The sequence below is a fragment of the Jaculus jaculus genome, chromosome 14 (genome assembly GCF_020740685.1).
Source record: "Jaculus jaculus isolate mJacJac1 chromosome 14, mJacJac1.mat.Y.cur, whole genome shotgun sequence".
NCBI lineage: Eukaryota > Metazoa > Chordata > Mammalia > Rodentia > Dipodidae > Jaculus > Jaculus jaculus.
Window position 1 is genome coordinate 24,102,749 of NC_059115.1, and position 24,937 is coordinate 24,127,685.

Sequence of the window (24,937 nt, forward strand, 5' to 3'; positions counted from 1 at the left end):
AGAAGTCTAAGTCAAGAGAGGTGGGGCTTGGCACCCGCGCCACGAAGCCTCCCGCGAGGGATCGCGCAGGAACCCGCAGAAGCCTCCGGCAGCCGAGCCCGCACCGCGTCCTCGGAGGAGGGCGGCCGCCCCTCGGGCGCCCGGGACCCGCGACCCGCCGCCGCGCGCCGCGCGCCGCGCGAGGCCGGAACCTTGCTTCGCTCGCGGCGGCCCGACGGAGGCCGGAACCTTTCTCCCCGGGTCGCGGTTGCCGGGCGGAGGCGTGCAGACACGGAGCGGTCCTTCAGTGGACAGGTTCGCGCCGGGTCGCCTGCTGCTGACGTGTGCAGGCCGGCTTCTGGCCGCCTGGTGAGGGTCGCTATGGCGGTGGACATCACACTGCTGTTTCGAGCTAGCGTCAAGACGGTGAAGACGCGCAACAAGGCTCTGGGAGTGGCAGTGTGCGGCGCGGCGGACGGCAGCCGCGAGGAGCTGTTCCGCCGGAGCCCGCGACCCAAGGGCGACTTCTCCAGCCGGGCCCGCGAAGTGGTGAGCTGGTTGCTATGGAAACAGTGGGCTAAGTAGAGGGGAGGAGGGTGCGGACCCTTGCCAGAGCTCCCAGACCCCAAACCCGACCTGCCCCATAAGCAGTGCATGCAGGAAGTCCGCGAGCAGGACAGGAGAGTTGGCCTCACCGAGCCCACCGCTGCCTAGGGAAAGGAACAGGCTTATTTTGAGAAAGAGGTATGCGTATCAAACGAACGCTAGTAAGCAAGATTTTCCGAGGAAGAAGGTGTGTAGGATATCCCTCTAACTGCCAAGTCTGTGGGTTTTCTTGAGACGTAATGAGCTCGCCGCCACTGCAGACTTGCATTCCAGGGAAACTTCCCTCACAGTCCTCTGCTTCCTGTCGCAGTGGTGACCACACCATATTCGCCTCCTGTCCCTTGCATTGCATCCTGTGTTAGGTAGGACTCAGTACCTCTTAAGACTGCTTCGGTGTAATGTTTCACAAACACACAATGTTTTAGTCCTGCTCTGCAAACGGAACGTAGAAGCCTTCTCCTTAAGGTCAGAAACAGGTTTGGTTTCATCTCAGAATATATGACTCACAATATTGCTCAATGAATATCCCTTGAATGACTGAACAGTTGTCATATTTCACCACTAAACAAGGCAACTCGATATGAAAAGAGAAATGTTTGCCGTATGAACTTTTGTATCTATGGCACAAGGTAGATACAGTTTTTGTGGGGCCTAAAGCATATACATTTCTAAGAAACACACACAAAGGTCCAACGTTTTCAATGATGCAAGTGAAGGCTTCCTAAAGCCCAAGTTTCATTGATATCCCAATAAATCCACCTGCTTGACACATATCCCAATGCCTCACACTTTATAGGATTTTTGAATGAACCATGTATGCATGATTTAATGGATGGTTTTCAAAGTCAAAAGGGGAGAGAGTGGACTAGATGAAGACAGTCCATCAATAAACAGCTACTTAGTGCCTTATGACCAGCACTGTTTTAGGGTAACATGACACGGGAGTGGTATAGGAGATGGACATAAAAACAGAGGAGATGAGAGAGTAAGTCTTGTAGGTGTTAAGGACATAACAGAGAATAGGATCAGCTCTACAGGAGGGAAAGGCTATACTGGGACAATGCTGCCAAAAATGAACCCTGGAAGAGGAGTTGGTTCTAGTGCAGGTAAAGGGGAGCAGAAGGAGGTCCTCTCAGATTAAGAGAGCAGTAATATGTGCAAAGATGTGGGGTTGGTACTGGCTTGGCCTTAGTTGATTTGATGAACATTTGAATATGGCTAGAGTACTAGACAGCCAGATAAAAGAATGGACCAGAGTGACAGGCAGGAGGAGATCTTGAAGGGCACTGTAGATCATCTGGTAGAGGTTGCACTTTGCCCTGTAGGCAGAAATGTTATATGAGCAGTGGAAGCATTAAAGAAGACCCAAGAGACCAAATTGTTATTGTAACCCTGTAACTATTAGCAATACAATGTTATTAAGCAAGTTTTATGAACTCAGCCTGTTTGCTTACAAGTAGCCCCTTCCTTTTTATCTCAAACAGAAGGCTTATAAAACTGCATTGATCCTGTCATATATATCATATACCACATCATATCATTATACCATGTAGCAGTCACTTAGAAGGGAGTGCTTCCCAGGCTGAAATGAGAGGAAGGAAAATTAAAGTACTCTTACTCCTATATATACCTGTAGTTTGGCCCAAGCTTCTATGGTTTGTCTTATGAAACTACATGAAAATTGCAGTTTTGGTGTTTGGAAGGCCCTTTCTGAAATCATTGATATATATGTGTGTGTGTGTGTATGTATGTGTATATATATGTATGTGTGTGTGTGTTTATTTATCAGAGAGAGAGAGAAGGAGGGAGAGAGAGAGAGAGGGAGACAGAAAGAGTGAGAGAATGGGTGTGTCAAGGCCTCCCAGCCACTGCAGATGAATTACAGATGTATGCACCACCTTGTGCATCTGGCTTTATATGGGCACTGGGGAATTGAACCTGAGCCCTTTGGCTTTACACGCAAGTGCCTTAACCACTAAGCCATTTCTCTAGCCCTGAAATCATTGGTTTATTAATACTGCACTAACTTTCAGTCCTGCTCAGGGGTAGGGGCTTGGGAGTGGTAAAGATGAGGAGCATTGGGAAAGGCCTTTGGAGAATCCTGTGACTACTTGTGCTGCTCCCTGATGGACTAGAATGTATTGTAGATTATGTTCAGTTAATGAGCCTCAGGGATGGTAATAGGACCTAGAGTACTTAATTCCTGATCTTCTGTGGTTTCTTTATAGAAGGTTGTATAAAAATGTTTGATAAGAGCTTTGCTCATTCATCACAGAGTTAGACTGCTCTGTCTCTGAATGTTCCAGTTGTGCTAGTTAAGTATGTGGAAGGATGTCAAGGCTTAATTATTCCACTTAACAGGGTCCCAGGATGTGTGGAGAGACATGAACATTTGATTCTTTTGAGGAATTTTGATTTTTGCATTCCCCTTCTGCCACTCCTAATGGAGGGCACAGAATGGAGCCAGTGATGGGCTTCCAGTGCTTTTGCCACAGTCAAGTGTGTCAGAAGTCTGGTTGGCACTTTGTTTGACCTAGATTCCTTATCCATAAAAGTCTGGCTAACACTGAAGCACATGTTCTATTCAGATTTAACTTTGTTAGATCTAAGGAAATGTAACAAGTTATAGCCTTTGATAAATGCCTTCCTTGAAGCATTGTTTTAATTTAGTTCTAGAATACACTTTACCTAGTTCAACTACAGTTCTCCTTATTTTGCCTAAAACATATGCCTGATACCAGATTTCCATTTCTCTGAATTGTTTCAAAGTTATATGACGTTTAAAATTTTGTTTGAAACTGGAGTTTTGTTTTTTTTTTCCTCACAGGCTGATTCTTCTGTATCATTCTTTAAAATATTTAACTTTTTTTGAGGTGGTATCTAACTATGTTGCCCAGACTGGTTTTGAATTCTTTAACTCAAACAGTTCTCCTGCCTCAGATTCTTGAGTGGTGACATCACAGACATAACCGTACCACTCCCAGCCAAATAGATAACTTTAATGTTAATTTTTGCTACATTTATATTTATATGTATATTAGCAAACATGCATTTGCTAATAATTTATGCTCAGTGTAGTTTATATTAATAAATACAACTGAAATGCATGCCAACTTATTAAATTACAAATAGAAATGATATATCAGACTTTATTTTGAAGGAACTTGCATTATTTGAACAACTCCAATGCCATGAGAAACTGGCTTAATTAGCTTACTTGGAGTATGGGGCTAGACAAGGCCATGAAATTGGCAAGAGAGCTCATGTAGATGTGAATGAACTTGGAAATCTCATATATGACTTTCATGTTCTTTGTCTATGACCTCACAAGCAATCAGGCTCTTATGAGACCATATAAAGAACTGCATGATAATAATTCTTCCCCTTCCCATCACCTCATCCCCATATTTTCGTCAGTGACTCTAAGCTACAGACTCCAACCATTTAACGTTTGTACTTTATTTGCTTTGTAAAGAGAAGCCAAGGAAGTGCTTAAAGGAATACCTGAAAATCCTGGTCAGATATAGACAGCAGCAGTGGTACCAGTGTTTCTGAATTAAGAGAAAACTGTCAGCAGTGGCAAATGTATGGCACCTATGTAGCTGGTCTTTTTTGCAACTCCCACATTCTGTTTGGATTAGGGCTTATTATTGTTTGGCTGTGAAATGGCCTATGGTTTGAATACTTGATCTCTAGCTGGTGGTGCTATGCTGGAAGGTTGTGAAAATCACAGGAGGTAGGGCCTAGTTGGAGGACATGGGATGCTGAAGGATAGGCCTATGGGTTATATCCCTGTCCAGTCCTGATCTGCTAAGTGGTGAGCAAGAAATTTGGTGCTCCCACCACTGTGGAAGGGAACAGATCCCTTCCTCATGATGATGGGTTACCCTACCAAACTGTGATCTAGAATAAATTTTTCCTCATTTTTTTGTTTTGTTTTGTTTTTTCAAGATAGGGTTTCACTCTAGTCCAGGCTGTCCTGGAAAATTCACCATGTAGTCTCAGGGTGGCCTTGAACTCATGGTGATCCTCCTACCTCTGCCTCCTGAGTGCTGGGATTAAAGGCGTGTACCACCATGTCCAGCTAATCCTTCCTCTTTTAAGTTGCTCTTGTCAGGTATTTTTGTCAAAATGATAAGAAAGGTAACTAATAATTGATGCTGTAAACCTATATTTAGAATCTAGTAGGTAGATTCAACACAGTAATTATTTGGTGGGATTAGGAAGAGAAAGCAATAAGATCTCTAGTTCTGGTTGGAAAATAAAATTAAATGACATTAGTTCACAATAGCAGTATTTTCTTTTCTCAGTTAAGAGTAGGGTGCCAGTTAGCCATGCCTTCTTCTTCTTCTTCTTTTTTTTTTTTTTTTTTGGTTTGTCAAGGTAGGGTCTTACTCCAGCCCAGGCTGACCTGGAATTCACTATGGAGTCTCAGGGTGGCCTCGAACTCACGGCAATCCTCCTACCTCTGCCTCCCGAGTGCTGGGATTAAAGGCGTGTACCACCATGCCCAGCTTAAGCTTTCTTAATTCTAAATAAGAGAGACTAGATCCAAGGAGCCCCAGGAACAATGGTGTTTAACTAAGACAGCAGGTGGTCAGTGTCCTCCCAAGGTAGTACTTCTTGGTGACCCTGAGTTGGAGAGTGAAGCTGGAGTCCAATGAGGTCCCCCAACTCTGCCATGCTTAGATCTTGGAGACGCTTGAGTACCAAATACACACATAGTACGTGTGCCAAGTCAACTGCTTAGAGACTGAGGGCTACCTCACACAGCCAGTAGTCACTGGGCTGGGCTTTATGGTGCTGAGAAGTAGAAGCCATCTGCCCTACCTGGGTGTGGCTGGGGATTGAGACTTTGGGACCTATTTGTTTCAGTGGTGCTTTCTTTATTCTTGGCAAACTTTTTTGGCAGTAATAATATATCTCAGGGATAGTCAGCTGATTTTCTTTTTTTATGCCAAGAGCAATCAGGATTAGGTTACTGGTTCCTTCATTTCTAGCCGTCAGGACAGAATGGTTCAGTGTGTTACCTTTAGTGTGACACCTTCAGAGAGCTCTTCTTGTTGTGGATCATTTCTTATCTTGGAGACTCAAGAACCAGATTTGTCTGCATACTGGGTAGAACCATCTGCCAGGGAAGATATCAGCCAAGCTTGCATCAATTCTTAAGTCGTTCTCTGTATAGGTTCCATATCTGTGGATTCAACTGAAGATTGAGAAGATTTTTAAAAATTGCATATGTACCTGAATGTGTACTTATGTTTTTCCTTTTTGTTATTCCCTAGTCAATGCAATACAACAATTATATAACATGTTGTTGTATTGGGCATTATAAATAAAGTATTTAGATTTAAAATGTACATGACAATGTGCAAATACTGTGCCATTTTATAGAAGGGACTTGAGTGTCTGTGCGTTCTGTATGTTTAAGGGCCCTGGAACTAATCCTATGTAGAACCATAAGGATTACTGTAGCAGATCATTAATTTACATTGAACATTGTAACAGATTCGCAGAAAGGTACAAATTTCAGAAAACTGATCACTTTTGAGCTTCTGCTATAGGTGAGGAACTCTGCTAACATCTTTATGTACTGCTGTCATTTACTTTTTCTGTTATTAAGGTGATAGAAATACAATACGTAGTGCTTGTACAGCAGTGATTGCAGAACACACATTCTCTATTTCCTTTCCTTTTTTTAAAATTTAATTTATTAGTTTTCTTTTCAGCAAATACAGGCAGTTTGGTACCGTTTAGGCTCATCTATGATCTACCCCCTCCCATTGGACTCTCTTTGTTGAGGTATATGGGTCATGCATTGTGGAGTTAGCCCCCAGTTATTGGTACGATAAATGTCTCTGCAAATCGTGACCCAACATGTGACTCTGACGTTCTTTCCGCCCCCTCTTCCACAAAATTTCCCTGAGCCATGTTGGGTTCATTTTTGGTCTGCTTCAGTGCTGAGGTGTTGGGGGCCTCTGAGGCTCTGGCTCTCTGATTTGGTAGGAGTTGATTTTTCTCTATTTCCTTTCTTGATTCCTCTGAGTCACAATGTGCTGTTAGTGATCTCTTCTACTTGGACTACTGGCTAAGATGTCCAAGAAATATATGATTTTTTAGAGTTCATGTAAACTTGATGCTTGTTATATGAAAATCTCAGATGTGCTCCCTCTGCTGGGTGAATTATCAGTAAAGTCTATAAATGTTAATTACTGTTTATGTCATGAAATCCTTTTTAGATTTAAAGCACAGCAGGTAAAAAATTGTCTTAAAAAGAAGCTCTTTCAAAAATTTCTATACAAGAAAGTGAATAAACCCAATAAACGAGAGTGATTTATTGAATGAACCCAGTAACTTATACATGAAAACTCAGAGCTTACTTGAAATGTTACCTGCTGTACATAGTAGTTCTTCCTGGCTTTCTAGTTCTCAAAATCTGGAAGATACCTCTATGCCTATTTGCCAAAATGTTCGAATCATGGAACTCATAAGCAGTGTTTAGCAAGTTAGTCTTTTCTTCATTTCACAAAGTTGCATACATTTCTATCCTATTACAAATAAATAAGGAGCTGCTTAAAATGGATGTTTGCCTTTTCTTGGACATCTTATCCAGCACTGATTTCTATAGTCCAGATAGAAGAGACCACTAACAGCACATTGTAACTCAGAGGAATCAGGAAAGGAATTAGGGAATATGTATTCTGAGCTAGAAGTTCTGAGCTTAGCCAGTAATTAACCATGATCTTGAGGAACAACCCCCCCATCCGCTCTGAACCTCACTGCTCTCATTTAATGAGAGGTATGACTGCACGGTCCTTGAGAACCTTTTCAGTGGGATAGTTCCATGTGTATGTGCTTGTCCTGAAATCCCTAGGGTATATTTTCAAATGTTTATTGATGACAGTTGCTTATTGTCTGGTGATATTTTCCCCTGTGAGTCCCTATATAGAGTGTTTCATTCAGACCAAAAAAACAAAACAAAACAAAAAAAAAAACAACCAAACAAGATTTATTTCAAGCATGTGCCTTAACAACTGAGCAATCCCTCCAGCCCTGAAAAATGTTTTTTTTTTCTAAGTTGGCATTTGGTGATGGAGTCTCTCACTGAACTTGTAGCTTCTGTTTTCAGTCAGATTAGCTGACTAGCAAGCCCCAGAGATTCTTTGGTTCTACCTTCCACTGGACTGGGGCTACAGTAGTGCATGGCCACACTCAGCTGTTTATGTGGGTGCTGTGGATTGAACACAACAGTCTCAGGCCCTTATACTTGTACTGAAAGTGCTTTCACTGAGTCATGCTAGTCTCCTTTTCCCCTTTTTAATTTACTGCTATAGTGCCAGCATTTTCCTCTAAACCACCAATTTATTTGACAGCATGGCCATTAAAAATGATGTCTCAGGCTAGAGAGATGGCTTAGTGGTTAAGGGGCTTGCCTGCAAAGCCAAAGGACCCACATTCAATTCCCCAGGGCCCACGTAAACCAGATGCACAAGGTGGCACATGCATCTGGAGTTCGTTTACAGTGGCTGGAGTCCCTGGTGTGCTCATTCCCTTTCCTTTTTTTTTTTTTTTCTCTCCCTCTCTCTCTGCCTCTTTCTCTCTGTCAAATAACTAAAAAATAAAAATAAAATATTAAAAAAATGATGTCTCATAATTGAGTTACCTGAATGTCTGTTTAGAGATATTTAGACTATTTCCATTTTGTCACTATTTTAAACCTAACAGTACATTTTTACAAACTTTGTTCCATATTTATCATAACTTCTTAAAAAGGAAAAACAAATTCATTTCTGTTCAATCTTTTATAGAGTAGAAATCAAATGGTATAATACTGATAAGAGATTTATCTTTGAATCATCTGGAAGCATTGAATGCACCAGAACTTACTGTGAGTATTGGGTGAGTGTAGGAAAGGTCGCTAGCTGGGCCTAGTGGCTCTTACCTATGATTATGGCACTTGGGAGGCTGGAGCAGGAAGCCCATAAGAGTGAGTTGCAAGCCAGCAGGGCCTTGAAGAGCAAGCAGTTAGGTAAATGGTCCACATAAATATGAGTACTTCAGTGACAGGAAGAACACTGGCTTAACTAGGTCAATGGATGTCTTGTGGTCAGCCTGTTAAGTATACTGGGGGACATGGAGCCAGTGATTGACCCATTATAGAAGGCCTCAAGGGCCTTTGTGCAAAATAAATGCAGACACCAGTGGGGATTCTGTATATATTTCAAACGTCGTAACATTTACAGGCATAACAAAAAGGGGTTTTGTAATAACTTTTACATAACAGTCTATGACTCATGTTGCAGTTAGCTTTTCATTGCTGAAACAAACATCCAGCCAGAAGCATCTTATGGAAGGAAAGGGTTTATTTAAGGTTTACGGATTCCAGGGGTAACACCATCAATGGTAAAGGAAGATGGCTTACTTCAGCATCCACAGCAAAAAGAGGGAAGCCAGCACCACCAGGCACCAATAGCCAGAGCTCAAATGCTATCTACCTTCAGTAGGGATGGACTCAAAGATCTGACCCCAGTGACACCTCCTTCAGCAGACTGCTGGAGACTTAAGTTGCAAGCTTAATCAAAAATAGTTCAGGCTATGAGGGACATACATTCACATTTAAACCACCACAATTCAGTTGAGAAAAACTACAAAATTTTGTAGACAAATATAGAAGACTTAAATAGGTAGTAGTACATATTTTATATGTAGAAGGGGAAAAATGGGTCACAAAAGTATTAGCTATTCTTTTATATTTATTTATTTTAGTTTTTTGTTTTTTTCAAGGTAGGGTCTCAGTGTATAGCCCAGGCTGACCTGGAATTCACTATGTAGTCCACGGTTGGCCATGAACTCACTGTGATCCTCCTACCTCTGCCTCCCTAGTGCTGGGATTGAAGGTGTGCACCACTATGCCTGGCTGTATTAGCTATTCTTAAGTTAATCTATAAATCTGATGCAGTTTTAATCAAAGCTCCAACAGAATTCTTGGAGAGGACCTGAAAGTAAAAATTCATCTATAAAAGTGTATGTGTAAGAATACATCATTGGTTTTTGAGAAAGAGTAAAAGCTGTGTGTTGGGAGAGTCAAAGCATTGACCTCATCCGATATCCAAATATAGATACATGCATATATGGATTATTCAGTGAGGCCTAGCAAGCCAGGAGTGGGAGGTGTGTGTGTGTTTCAAAGTTATTCATGCGTTGTAACTCAATTATAAAGGAGAGGTTTATTCAGTGATGCTTAGGGGTTAATGTACTTAGCACTTTTAGGGAGAAAAGGAAAAAAAAAATTTCGTCTAGAGTCTCACTGTAGCCCAGACTGACCTGGAGCTCCCTTTGTAGTTCCAGGCTAGCCGGAAACTCACAGCAATCTTCCTACCTTTGCCTCCTAAAGGCTGGGATTAAAGGAGTACACCACCATGCCTAGCAAAAGAAAGTTTTCATACTTCTATTTCATAGTATACATACACTAAAATAAATTTCTTAATGACTAGAGATTTAATCCTAAAAGCAAAACAAGAAAATGAAAATTGAATGCTGGCATCCTTCCTAAAGTGTGTGTATGTGGGGGAGTGTCTTTCTGAATTTAAGTAAGCAGCAGCTATCTTAATGACTGCAGTGTGGATCCTGATGTTAGCTACTTTAGCTGTCACTTTGCCAAAAGACACCATCCTCATGAGTATAGAGAAATTGGTAGGTAGGAATGGTATACATTATTAATGCTCAAGCTATTTACAATTAAAACTGTGTATTCAAAATTACATACTTCAAGCATGGATATACCAGTTAAAAGGAAATACAAAAATCAGCCAACCGTGGCTACTTCTGGGTGATGGGTCTATGAAGTGACCTTTTTTTTGAGGTAGGGTCTTGCTCTAACCCAGGCTAAATCTGGAATTCACTATGTAGTCTCAGGATGGCCTCAAACTCACAGCAATCCTCCTACCTCTGTCTTCCAAGTGCTGAGATTAAAGGTGTGCACCACCATGCCTGCCTACCAGTTTTTCTTCTTTTACCTTTCTTTAATGAACAGATACCACTTTTTTGTGTGTATGTATATGTGATATTGTGCACGTGCAGATGTACACACACATGCATCCTCTGCTATCACTCTTCCACCTTGTTTTTTTGAGACAAGGTCTTTCACTGAACCTGAAACTTGCTGTTTTTCAGTTAGACTGGCTGATCAGGGAGCCCAGGACATCCTTTTGTTTCCAACTCCCTTAGCACTGGGGTTACACACCTGCCTGGCCATACCTGGCTTTTGATATGGGTGCTAAGGAATGAACTCAGGCCTTCATGTGTGGGCAGCAAGCAAACTTACCCAGTGAGCCATCTCCTCAGTCAACATAGGCTACTTTGAAACAAGTATAACTCTTAGCAGATGAATTTTTACTTGTGATTGGAATTAAAGAAGAACTAATTGCTTTTGATTAGAAAATTGTCATGAGTAAGTAGTGTCTAATCATATAGTAAGTGTGCAGCAGAGTGTCTCTGTTTTTTAAAGTATGTCTGGGGACAGCCTTTTGTAAAGGGTGTAATTTTCCTGTACCTAGATGGATTTTCATTTCAGACTCTCTTAACCAATAGAAAAAAATTTCCCACAATTTTGTATTGATGCCTTTTTGGTTGTCATTCTAAAAATTATAAACCATAATAATAGCTACCACTTGCTGAGTATCTACTCTACCTGGCCAACAGCTGTCCTTGCAAGCTAGATTCCTTTACTCATAAAGAAACAGGTTCAGAAGTCTAAGTTACCTCTTCAGATGGTGTCCTTGGCAGGTGAGATGAGTAGCAATTGATGAGTGGGTACCACAGTCTTGGAATGATTGCTGCCACTATAGGCACTTAGGGGTACATGTTTGCTCACCCATGGCTGTAGAGCTGCACGTTGTGTAGCATTCTACGGGCCAGCTCTTGTATTTATTGGCTCTATCTACTCCCCCCTTTCTCTCTCTCTCTTTCCATCTGTTGTCTTTAAGGGCAGAGTTGGGTGCATGACACATATATATTTGAAAGTGCTTGACTAGTTTTTGAGGAGATGCAGCTAATACTACCAAACCAATACATTTTATGTCTTCAGAACAATCCCCTCCCCATTCCTCTCTACCTCCCTTCTTTCCATCCCTTCCTCTCTCCTCTCTCTTGCTAGTTTTTTTGACATAGGGTCTCACTCTAGCCCAGGCTGAACTGAAACTTACTATGTAGTCTTAGGTTGGCCTCCAACTCATAGCAAACCTCCTACCTCTGCCTCCTGAATGCTGGGATCAAAGTTGTGTATGTATGTATAATGTGGTGTTGTGTATGGGGATGATGCTGTGTGTGGTATATGCCCAGTGTATGTGTCCATGTGGTACCCTGTGTGCTCAACTGTGGTAGGGTGTTGTAGCTAGAGGGGAATGTTGCATGTCCCCCTTCATTGCTGTTCTGCTTATTCTTACTTAAGTCAGAGTCTCTTACTGATCCCAGAGCTTATGAGTCCCAAAGGTTCTTCAGTCTTTGTTCCTCTATGGGACTGAGGTTACAGAGGTGTATGGCCATGTGCAGCTGTTCATATGTGTCCTGGGGATTGAACTCGAAAGGTTCATGGAGCTTTTTCAGGTCCTCATACTTGCACAAGAAGTGTTCTTCACCAGAGTCATCTCTCTAGTCCTTCTTCTTTTAAAAAAATATTTTATTTGAGGGAGAGAGCAAGGGGGGAGTAGATAGAGAATGGGCAGCCACTGCAAACGAACTCCAGATGCATGCACCACTTTATGCATCTGGCTTACATGAGTCCTGGGGAATCGAACCTGGGTCCTTTGGTCTTGTAGGCAAGCACCTTAACTGCTAAGCCATTTCTCCAGCCATCCTCTCTTTTTTCTAAAAACAACAATTTCCTAGTGATACAGTACAGTTCTTATAAATAGTATTAAGATATGCCTTTGGGGAAAGGGGGGAAAACCCTTGCAGTTTTAGTTGATAAAAATCAATGAGAGGGAAGGATACCCAATTTACGTGTTATTGAAAAAAGCACAATTCATATGCCTCTGGGACAATCAGTCCCATAGAGAGCTCTGGGGCAAGGATAGCTTTTTGGAATGACCCCATGAGGCAAGAGGAGTGGCCTTTTCAACTACTGTACAAGCCAGTCATTGTATGTAGACTTCCTCTAGGGAAGGTCCCTAGTACAGGCCAGGCTCCCTCCTGCTCGGCCTTATTATGGAGGCTCTAGTGGGAGCCTCTATCAGTTAGGTCTAGCACTTGGGGCAAGAGAGGCTCTATCCTGAAGGTGCAATCATGCACTAGCTTTTAGTGTGTAGGATAGCATGCAAGATGCTGCATACCAATTTGCAGGTGTTGTATCTGTAAATTCTAGATACTCATACAGTGACAGCATTTGAAGCCACCTCGATTGCTTCTTGGGATGGAAGAATAAATGTAACTCTTTTCTTCATCTGTATTAGGGTTTGGGAGGGGTAATCATTTAGTCAGTGTATATTGAGCATCTGCTATTGGCCGTGCAGTTTTTGGTGAGCCTAGACTGTAATAATGACATGCATATCTTCTGTGTTTGTGGATTTATAATCTAATGGAAAATATGTAACAAACAAATTTGCACAACAATCCTTATATCAGGAAGTAAAAGTCATTTTGTAAGTAACTCATAAGACACATTCATAAGTAATACAAATCTTTGAAAGAGGAACTTTGGGAAATCACAAAATGAAGAGATTGCTTCTAGTTGATATTAAAAGGAGATTTTGTTCAAGAAGTTCAAGAAGTGACTGTTGAGTGATTTATAAAGACTCTGTACATTTCCCACATATGGGAATAAAGAAAGGAGAGACAAGCTAGGAACACAGGGCAGAGACTCCAAGGCAAGTTAGGGATGGTGACATATACTGATGACAGTTCATCTTACCTGGAAGGAGCTGTGAGCTCTGTCATCCCTTGGCACTGGGGATCCTTTTCCCAAAAGGCTAATCTTTCTGGATTACATACTGGGTGTCCTTGTCCTCTGGCCCCAGCAGGGCTGCTCCCGTGGGATGAAGGGGCTAAAAGAGAAGAGCTGTTTGGCCACTGGGTAAAGGCTTTGCATCCGTAGCCCATGACTCTATTAATTGTCTGCCACAACCTAGCATTTTTCCTCTTTAGGTCAAGAATATTGTGGATCAGCATAATTTAGCCAGTAGGATGGTACCAGCCATAGGCAGGGCTACATGACTATCCCACTCAGGAGTGGCCCTGAAAAGCAGTGAAAAGAGTAACCCTCCCATGACCAGCATTTTTCACAATTCATCTCTGCCTCTCTCATCAAGTTGGATTGTGTTTGATCTGCATTTCTTTCCCTTTCTAGTTCCACATTACAACAGGAAAAGCCAAGTATTTTAGGCTTCAGCATACTTTCCCTTAGTGATGTCACAGTTCATACTTTTCTTCCAAGTATGACCTGAAAGGTTAGAGGTAGTAAATGGCTCTGTGGCACACTGGCTGAAAAGCTGAACTGAAATGGAATCTGTAACCCATTATCAGATTCTGACTCTAGCTGCGGTGTCCTACTGCAGCTTTGTTTCAGTGAAAGTGTTTAGTCTGTCAGTGGACAGCTTACATCCCTGATATTAAAAGAGAATTACATAATGAATGCTTGATGTGAAAGACTAGTTAAATACTTCAACTCCAAGGGATTTCATTAAAGTAATAAGGAAATTACATTTAATTTTGAATGGTAGAAAGATTTTTTAATGTTATCACCATTAAGCATTTATTATCCACACTCAGTGCTTTTTTTTTTTGCAAGTGAATTCCCAAAACATAATTCATCTTTATATAGGTAGAAAGGTAATACTCCTACCAAATGAATAGTTTGAGGTCTTTCTCTTAACTGTGAAGAGAAGTATAAAATAGAATGTGATGGTTGATTGGAAATTTTTAGAGTTACAACTTTTAGCTGTACCTCTTGAAGTAAAAATATATAAATGAGTCCCCAGATGAAGGCGTGATGGGGTACTTTATAACCCTAATTGACTCCAGACATAGGCTGTGATTTGTAAGCAAGCAGTGACAAAAGGAAGTTAAATCAAAATGAAATTAAGGGAAGGAAGGAAAAAGAAGAGCTATCAAGGAGAGGTGGTAAATTTTCTGAAAGCTTCTAGATACCTGTCTGTGGGTAAGCAATTAGAAATCTGCAGCTGCTTCTTAGTTCTGTCAGAAGATGGGGTCTGGAAGCATTTCAGCTTGAGAGAAGACCTCTCCAGAAGTCATTTCCATTACTCACTGTTTGGTGCAGGTCAGTCAGCACAGCATTTTTGACTCTATATTTCACTCACCCAACTGATGCTGAAGTCATTATTTCCCATAATGCACATGAAGGGATATTTTGGAAGGTCTTTTTTTTTTTTCTGTTCACACTTTGACATTTTGTTGTTCATGCTTATATAAATAAAAGACTAGAAGTCAGCTGTGCCCAGGAACCACCATTTTTGCAGTCATGTCTCTCATTAACCCCCTTTCCTAGCCACCCCTGTCCTGTTAGTGACCAGACCCTGAAGACACATGTTTGTGTTCAGGCCCTGGCCACTCTCAGCCTGGGCTGCTATAGTACTATTGAGCCCTCCATCTCTCCTGAGCCGAACCACCAGGTAGAAGACATCATTTTAATCATGTTTCTTTGGTTCAAAAGCTTCAGGCATTACTCACTGCCCACACAGTATGAACTCTCAGTTGTTCAGCTACTGCCTAGAGTCTTTGTGAAGGTAAGGCTACCTACCCTTTCCCAGGATTAAGTCCCACACCATGCCAATGGTCCCATCTGGTAGCAAGTCCCATTGGCTTTCTTGCCTTCTTGTTTGTCAGCTGTTGTTTGTCTTGCCTGGTCTGTTCTCTCCTTTATGTTCTTAAATTGGGCTTACCTTACAAAGAATAGTCTAGCCTATACTGGTGTCCTTCTAAATTCAAACCAATTGCTGTTTATTTATTAAGTAAGGAAATGTGCATGTCCTTTGACATCCTTTGCAATACTGCTATGTGTCATTTAATGGTAACACGAGGCCTAACTTTCTAAGTGCAGTTGGAAGAGTGCTATTTTATTAGGGTTCATGGTACTATTTACTTTGAGACATGGAGAATGGAAGAGGAAAGGTTAGAGCTCTGTCTTGATTTTCATTTGCATCTGCTTTGAGAGCTATTGTCTCTAGTAGTACAGCCTGTAGACAGGACCAGCACCAAACCTTATTTATTCATCTTCATGTGGCCAAGGCCTGTCACAGAGTTGGGCCTAGAGAAGGGTTTCTGTACAGAATTCTGGAGTAAAGAAATAGAAGACATTCCTCATACATTTGTTTATTTGTTGGATCTAAAGCTAAAGGAATCAACACAGATAATTTACCTTCTTCTAAAAGCTATACAAATCCAGTCTCATGTAGCCATTTTCATCATCCACAGTTCTCCCTCACCCTTCTTCTCTGTCCGCTATCAGACTTAGGCTGAAATTTATGTCTGCTTCCTGTCATTCTTTTCCCTGTGAAATTGGAGAACAACTGTTTAGTCACCTCTTTATAAATAACCCTTCAACAAGTTAAATTGCCTGTAGGACTACTCTATACAGATTAAATTATCCCAAAATCTTTTCCTTTTATTTTTATAAAAGCTTTTTTAAAAAAACTTTTTTTTTAAAATTTTATTTTTATTTGAGAGCGACAGACACAGAGAGAAAGACAGATAGAGGGAGAGAGAGAGAATGGGCGCGCCAGGGCCTCCAGCCTCTGCAAATGAACTCCAGACGCGTGCGCCCCCTTGTGCATCTGGCTAACGTGGGACCTGGGGAACCAAGCCTCGAACCGGGGTCCTTGGGCTTCACAGGCAAGCGCTTAACCGCTAAGCCATCTCTCCAGCCCAAAAAACTTTTTTTTTTTTGAGGCAAGCCCAATACAATGACTTTTTTTAAAAATTATTTATTTATTTATTTATTTATTTATTTATTTATTTATTTATTTATTTGAGAGCGACAGACACAGAGAGAAAGACAGATAGAGGGGGAGAGAGAGAATGGGCGCGCCAGGGCTTCCAGCCTCTGCAATTGAACTCCAGACGCGTGCGCCCCCTTGTGCATCTGGCTAACGTGGGACCTGGGGAACTGAGCCTCGAAACGGGGTCCTTAGGCTTCACAGGCAAGTGCTTAACCGCTAAGCCATCTTTCCAGCCCATTTTTTTTTTTTTTTGGTACAAGAGAGAGAGAATTGGCATGCCAGGGCCTTCAGCCACTGCAATTGAACTCCAGATGTATGCATTCCCTTGTGTGTATATGTGACCTTGTGCATTTGCATCACTGTGCATCTAGCTTACATGGAACCTGGAGAGAAGTACTTTAACCGCTAACCATCTCTCCAGCCCTAAAAGCTTTTTAAAATAAATTATTTATTTGAGAGTGGGCGAGAGAGAGAGAAGGGGCATACTAGGGCCTGTGGCTGCTGCAAACAAACTCCACACACATACACCCCTTATGCATCTGGCTTACATGAGTCCTGGAGAATTGAACTTGGGTCCTTTGACTTTGCAGGCAAGCACCTTTACCGCTAAGCCATCTCTCTCCAGCCACTTAAAAGCTTTTTAAAGAAGCACTTTAAACTTTTTTTTCTAACTATAAAATATTTTTAAAAATAATTGTACTTCTTGCTTGCCACATGATAGACATTCCACAAATATAAATTGGTCTAATAAGTGAATTCATGCAATTTGTGTAATTGCCATTAAAAATGCTTATTCAAGCCTGGCATGGTGGTACATGCCTTTAATCCCAGCACTTGGAAGGCAGAGGTAGGAGGATCACCTTGAGTTTGAGGCCACCCTGAGACCACATAGAGAATTCCAAGTCAGCCTGAGTTAAAGTGAGACCCTACCTTAAAAAAAATAAAGCATATTCAAGGATACTGGAAAGAGCTGTTCAAGATACTGTGCCTGAAAACATCCATAGGATCAAACCTAAGTCCTGTGGAAATGAAGAAGCTGGATTCACTAGTGCCATGAACCCCGGAAACCATACACTTTCTCTCTAGTCCCTTCATGCTATGTCCAACAAACCATACAGAAACACATTAATATGAACTCTAATTGACTTTGGTTATAGAAAAATTTGTTTCTAATAGACATTTCTAATTGACATGTTTGTACTTCCTATCACTCTATGCTCATTTTATCAATGATATCCATTTTAGGGGATCCCAACTTCCAAGGGCTTATGCACTGCATCTTACAGAATTAATTTTGAGATTCTGCAATCCTTACTTTAGAAACACTTCCTAGCATTGCCTATCCATCGTCAAAACTCATCTTCTCTAGGGAGCTGAAGAGATGGCTTAGCAATTTAAGGTGCTTTCTTGTAAATCCTACTGGCCTGGGTTCCATTCCCCAGTACCCATGGAAAGATGCACAAAGTGGCACATGCATCTGCAATTTGTTTGCAGTGGCAATAGACCTTGGCACACCCATATGCTCTCATAAATAAATAAAGAGGACTTCCAGTTAAGATGGCATTGTAAGTACCACATCAAAGTAGCCTAGGGGGGAAAAGGCAAAAAAAAAAAAAAAAGAAAGAAAGAAAAACTAGCAAAATACACACTTTTACTACAATGTGAGGTGTATAGGAAATTGAAATGGCAGCGGAGAAGTAGGAGAGATCTACAGCATCCAGAGCCCACACAGGCCAGCAGAAGCTTGAACCGCAGAAAAGCCAGGTGAGAGGAGCTTCCACTCACGCAGGAGCTCTCCACAAACTCAAGAAATGTGAAGGGAGAGCGCAGTGAGCAACGGAGGAGGAGATCACAGGGTAGAAGAACACGTGGAACAGCGAGAGAACTAGAGCAGCATCAGCAGCCTCCCCTCCCCCACTGCCAGTGCTCAGCTCCAGCGAACAGAGCAGCGGTCCAGGGACCTGGCCACGCCTACCTGAACCTACAGCAGGACCCAAGCAGGAGCAGAGCTAACTGGGATTATACCAGGGAAGGGTCTCACCTAGTCACAAGCTGACTTGGAACCCTCAACAGACCAGAAATCCTAACTTCCTTATTGTCAGGATTAAGGGAGTGGGTGAGGCACCACACAGCCTAAGGGACAGACAGAGGATCTGGTTGTCATAATTCCTACTCTTGGATAAATACTCTGAGCTGTTTTTCATTGAAAGTGTACATTGTACAATTTAACTAAACAATGTATACTTTCAAACCCAACACCTAGGGTCACTTTTGTAGATACTCTGAGTCTTGAGAGCCACACCTAGACCTTAAGCTCCTACCCTGAAGATATATAAATAAATAAAGATTTGAAAATTTAAAAAAAAAATTGTACTGTAGTGTAGCCCTGCAAGGGCCTGGCTGTGCTGTCTGGAATGGAAGGAATTATTTGCACATCTTAAATTTCTTCTATTTATATTTTGGAGTATGCAGTTTCCCACTCCCTGCCCGACCTCATATATTATCAGATGTGAATTGGGATGTACTTGCCCCCTTTCCATGTTTGTTTTCTTTTCCTGTGCATTTCTCTAAATGTATAGTCTGATAATCTTCCCACAAACATTAACTTGCTTTATCAAAAGTTTTATGGTTATAAACTCAAGAAATGTGAAGGGAGAGCGGCAGTGAACAACGGAGGAGGAGATCACAGGGTAGAAGAACATGTGGAACAGCGAGAGAACTAGAGCAGCATCAGCAGCCTCCCCTCCCCCACTGCCAGTGCTCAGCTCCAGCGAACAGTTACAGAGACCCCAAATGCAAATTTGCTTGAATGATCAGAGGAATTTATGGATTTATATGACCTCCTGCACAGCTGGAGTCAGTTGACCTAACAATGTCACTATATGTCTAGTTTTTCTTGTTCCCTCTGTTCTCCTTTTCTCAGTGTTGGCATCCACATAAGGTACTCACAAGCCCTTGCTTTGTGGTAGTCAAAGGGTTGCAGCATTTGTAGACCTCACTTTCCTATTCTGTCCATCCAGATGTTAGGGCTTAGTCATCTAAGTACAGTGTCTGGCCAAAAATCCTGTTTGATTAAAAAGTAGAATTTCCTGGATATAGACAAGGACAGTCAGTGAGGTTTGTGTTGCAGGTGATGAGGTGGGTGCTGTTATTTGAAGAGCCTGCTGAACAAGCAAGCCACACGTATCTATTAGGTGGCTGTGAAGATAGAAATGGACTGCGGAACGGTTGGATATAGAATGTAAATTGTGGCTGAAACTTTGATTACAGGAATGTTGGCCAATGGAAATTTCAGATGAGAAGAAAAGAAGGCCTTGGAGTAATTTTTAGGGAAAGACAGGAGAGGCCATCAGAGAATAGATAAGAAGCTAGCGAGAGGGCTGGGGAGATGGCAGTGCTGGTAAAGTACTGCAGTGCAAGCATGAGTTACCTGAGTTTGGATCTCCAGCACCCAAATGATAGCATGTACATGTAATCCCAGCACTTAAGCTAAATAAATGAGCTCTGGTTTCATTGAGAAATCTTGTCTCAAAAAAATGAGGGAGTGCCAGACGTAGTGGCACACATCCCCATGCTCAGGAGGCAGAGGTAAGTGGATCGCTATGAGATGGAGGCCACCCTAAGACTACACAGTGAATTCCAGGTCAGCCTGGGCTAGAGTGAGACCCTGTATTGAGTCCCCCTCCCTCCCAAAATAATAAGGTAGAGAATGATTGAGGAAGACACTTAATATAGACTTCTGGCCTCCACACACATCACACATGTTCACCTGTGTAAATATGTACACAAATACACACACACATACACAGCCAGATGGGTGGCTCTGGGGAAGTTAGGTATGTGGATCCCTCCAAGTAATAGGCTAATTTCTTTTCTCAGTGAAGGTAATGTTATCTGAGATAGTTTGTGGTATGGTAGATAAGGACAAGGATGCTAGCATCTACCCCCTCTGTAATCTGTGACCTAATTACTTAACCCCACTGTCTTCATATTATACAAAGAAAGTAATCTTAGTTTTAAAATGCTTGGCATAGAAACCAGCAAATACATTGCTGCCTTGCATTTGTACATGTGCATCTCTCTGCATGCATGTCCATACCCACTGACCTGTTACTCTGGAATCCAAAATTAGCTTATTTGGACCTAAATAATTTGTTTCCCCGAGAAAAAGTGGTTCTGCTATAATAATGCAAGTATCTGGGGTTTTGGAGGGTTTTCTTTTAGATGAGCTTTTGGCTTATTTTTCTACTGGTTATCATTTTTACCTCTGACGTAGGTATGATTTTCTTCATTTTTTCCCATATTTTACATATTTTAAATTGTTCCTAATATTCTTCCCCCTCCCCTTTGCTTTCCCTCTCTCCTTATAAAATTTTCTTCCCCAGCATCATTACTAAAATTGTGGAATCTGTTAGTTGCTCCCATGAATTTTGGCCAGTTTCTGGTATGTTACTTTTAATTAGGACACTTTCCTCACCTGTCTGTAGAAACTGGCAGTACTCTCAACTCATCTCCATCAGAGTCAGGAATTTGAACTTGCTGGCTTCCTCTTCCTCTTCCATTTTCCTGAGTAGATGTCTTGAAGCACTGATTAGAGTTCTGTGTGCCCACAACATAAGCAGGCATGAAGCTTAAATCTGATTTAAAGGACTGTATCATACAGTCTATTACTCCATTAAGTTGTTGTTTTAGAGTCTATAAAAGTATTCTAAGTGTGAACATGTTGTTGAATCCCTAGCACTTGTTGAGCCAGGCATCGTGTGTGTCATTTTAAAGTAACTGGGTAGGTCTCTTTTTATTACTATGAACACAAACACTGATACTAAGGACTGACATGCAAAAGGAAAGAAGGCGATAGTGATGAAAACCATTTAATGATTAGTGAGGAAACAAATACTGTTTAATGAAAATAAAAACCATGTCGAAAGGACCTAATGCTGACTTTTGGAACCAGAGCCATGTTGCGGTCTTTGTGTACCCTCTGTCCTGTACAGTAGAGATTGTCTAAAATTGCTTGGGAACCGGAGCTTGCAATTGTGTGCCTGGAATGTCCTGCAGATAATTAAGTTGTGGTCAGGCTTTGGAAAAATAAAAAGTTCTCGAACTATGATTTTATAAACATGCTACAATAACATTTCTTTATATTTAACAGTTTCTTATAGAAAGTTGATACTCTCATGAGGCATTGATTAAAGGTAAAACATCAAGAAAGAAAAAATATTAAATTAAAACTTCACTTAGGATGTTGACAGTTGGCTTGTAATATTAAACAGATGTGTATGTTCCTGGGGATATTCTTCTTTCTGAACTGAATTGCTAAGTTGTATTTTTTTTAATGACAGCTACAAATTTTTGATCAGTTAATAATTTTAAATACCCTTTCTACAATCTTTTGCATCTAACTTCATCTGTAGTTTGAGCCTTCTCAATGATATAATAACTGGTGAGACCTGTACTGCCTCTCTCAAGCCTTTCATTTGCTCCCCCCAACCCCCGCCCCAGAAGCTTAGCGGGGCTCTTCTGATTTCATGATGCATTCTTGGAGATTGAGTCCTTGAAATAATTTTAGGATCATTGGGTGGAATTCTATCCCGGCAGATTTATGTCTGTAGTTTCCTCCCATATAAGCTTTGCTTTGGCATTTGAGTACAGAAGTTGACCTACATTGTGGTATTGTGTTTGTGTGGTCAATTGTAAAGGCTTCATAATACATCTATATAGCCAGTCATCCACATCAGCCCGTACCCCATGCTGTGGGGCCAAGAAATGTCAGAGAGGGGACCTATAGAAACCCTAACATGAGTACCAGAGACTCAGTGAATTTTTTTTGTTTATAAGGACTTTGCCATAGACCAGAGGCTTGGGTAGAGGGTGGATAGATGAATAGGTGGATTTGATTCTGTGGAATAATATGAAAAATATTTTGCATTTCCAAAGATTCTTTAAATCTTTTTGTGTGGTAAGATCAAGCTGTACATGTCTGTGTTTAGGCCAATGAAAATTTAAATTTAGACATCATTTTAGTTGGTGAGTCTTTGATATGTGAACACCTTCTGTTTTCTGAATGATGCATTTCTCAGGTCAGGCATGTTTGATTAGCCTGAGTGAAGAGTTTTGTTGCTTGGGGTGGATTTATTGATCTTGGAGCTGGTGTTGTTTGTACAGTCTGCAGATTACATGTGGAAAAGCCTGGTGTGGGCCTGAAGGACATGGAGGAGCTTTCAGAGAACACAGGCCTGCAGACAGTCTGAACAAATATGACTATGCATTTGTAAATGCCAAGCTGTATGCAACCTCAAGAATAATGGATGTGCTTTAGTAGCTAGGATTCATTGTAGCTACTTGTCCTTTTAGTTAGTAGCATGAAGAGCATTGCAGACAGTCTGTTTCTTGAAGTTTGACTGAGAAACAAAACTACTTGAAGTGAGTTTTACATAAAGGGATAAACTAGTATAGTTTCAGGTGCTCAATCTGTGTTCTCCAGCTTGCTCTTTTAGAAGGACTCTTGCATTTTAATTTTGTTTTGTGGGGAGGAAAGAGAATACATGTTGATATGTGATGTCTTCACAGATTTAACACAGTAACTGCCATGTTCTCCCAAAAGCTTGAAATGCTAACAACTAATAGCACCCTGTTGGAAGGAGTTGGAACTTTGACCTCTGTGAAAAAATACATTCAGTGTAATTTATTACTCCAGAAAAAGCCACCCAGTTTTAATGTTAAGAATCTGAAAAGCAGTAAAGTATATCTGTGAGGGGGCTTGTATGTGTTAGTTTCTGTTTTTCTAGGCTTTATATTATTTCATTCCAAGTCACTACCAATGTTTTGCTATTAAAACGTGTTGCAAATATTTTACATAGTTCTTGCTAACCAGAATACATAATTATTAACAGATGTAAGTAGAAAGTTCTGTTTTGACTTTACTATTGTGACTGCATTGTGAGATAACTCTCAGTAAATGATATTCATTTATAAATATGTTGGCTTTCCTCAAAAATCCTAGTCTTCGTATTATGTTTGACTTAGCAAGAAGCTACCGTGATGCAACAGGGATTTGTATTTGGTGGACTTTCTGTTCCATATCCATGTGGCATTACAGTTTCTAGGTTAGAAAAACACAATCTTCAAACTGGTTTTTCAGTATTAATGCCCAGTACTTCTATCGTGTGGAAAGGAAAATAGGAAGTTTCTCAGGCCAGCTAATGATTAAACACCTACACCATTAGAACCTTTCCAAAAATCTTACCTGGTCATCACTTTCCCTGTAGTGTTCCAATCTTCTGAATTGTTTTGCAGATAGTGAATTCAGTTGTATTCATTGCTCCTCTTTTTCCACGAAGGCAGTTCTTAAGTCTATTAACTGTACAGTTACACTTCTGAGGGAAGATACTTACTGGTCCCTACTGGTCTGAAATGGGAAATGCATCTCTTGAAAATTTCATGAGAACCCCTTTACAAAGCTTCACCTTTGTTTAGAAACAAGTAATTTTAGTTGAGTTGATTTTCTTAAAGTGTCCTTTGAATTCCAGCTAAAGTCACTTCTTTCCTTAGCGCACATAAGTGAGTATTCTGAAGGCTCAGGTACTAGAGAGCACCTGTGCTTCAGGCCACTCAGAAGTGGAGGGGCATTCTGTAAAGGTTGCACACTAAGAAGATGAAAAACCTCTGGCAGGTCTTTTTGTTTGTCATCTTTATCTTACTTAATTTTCATGAAAATAATGTGTTTGTTACTGTGGTCACACTGATTTTGCTTTGGCTTATGTATGATATTTTATTGTCCCTGTCCTGGAAAATTATAGCAGTTTTTATGAGCAGTGGTTTGTGGGCTCACACAACCTACTTGGATTGCCATTTACTATAATTCTCTTCTAAAAGGACCATAAAACATCATGTAAATTGTTTAAAAAGAGAAAGGCCTTTTCTGAGAAAGACCAAGATGAAATATTTCCAGGCTTTCTTTTGTTTCTTATAGAGAGTTTCATGATTTTAAACTCAAAGTTTATTTAGAGCATCGTGTTATAAATAGGGCATGCATGAGTATAAGTAGAAGATAAGTGTGAGCTCAAGTTATACTAACACTAAAACTGAGTATTGCAGTGCAGTAAATATCAAATTCATGATTATCTTAAGATTTGGAAATCAAGTGAAGGAAGGAAGGACGAGGAGGAAATGAGAAAGGAAGAGGGGAGTTTATAGTACATATACCTTTTTAAAAACCTCAGTATTCACTTAAGGTAGTTGTGTGTTTATAATCTACATTAAATCATTACCTTGGTGACCAGTGTTGTAAATTCACCGAGGGATTTAAAGACTACTCCTCAGCAGTTGACCATGGCAATTGGCTTGCTGCACTGTTTATATGCTGCATTATGAAGAAAGTATAAAGCAGCATAGTAACCAGG

General features: G+C 41.0%; 1 protein-coding gene across 1 annotated transcript in view; it reads left to right on the forward strand.

Annotated features, from left to right (window-relative positions):
* Positions 1 to 289: 289 nt before the first annotated feature.
* Positions 290 to 24,937, forward strand: part of Stx18 (syntaxin 18) — a 130,364-nt gene continuing 105,716 nt past the window's right edge. The window contains exon 1 of the mRNA XM_004669830.2: positions 290 to 528. Coding sequence (XP_004669887.1) covers positions 361 to 528 — 168 coding nt within the window. The 5' untranslated portion in view covers positions 290 to 360. The remainder of the gene's footprint in view (positions 529 to 24,937) is intronic.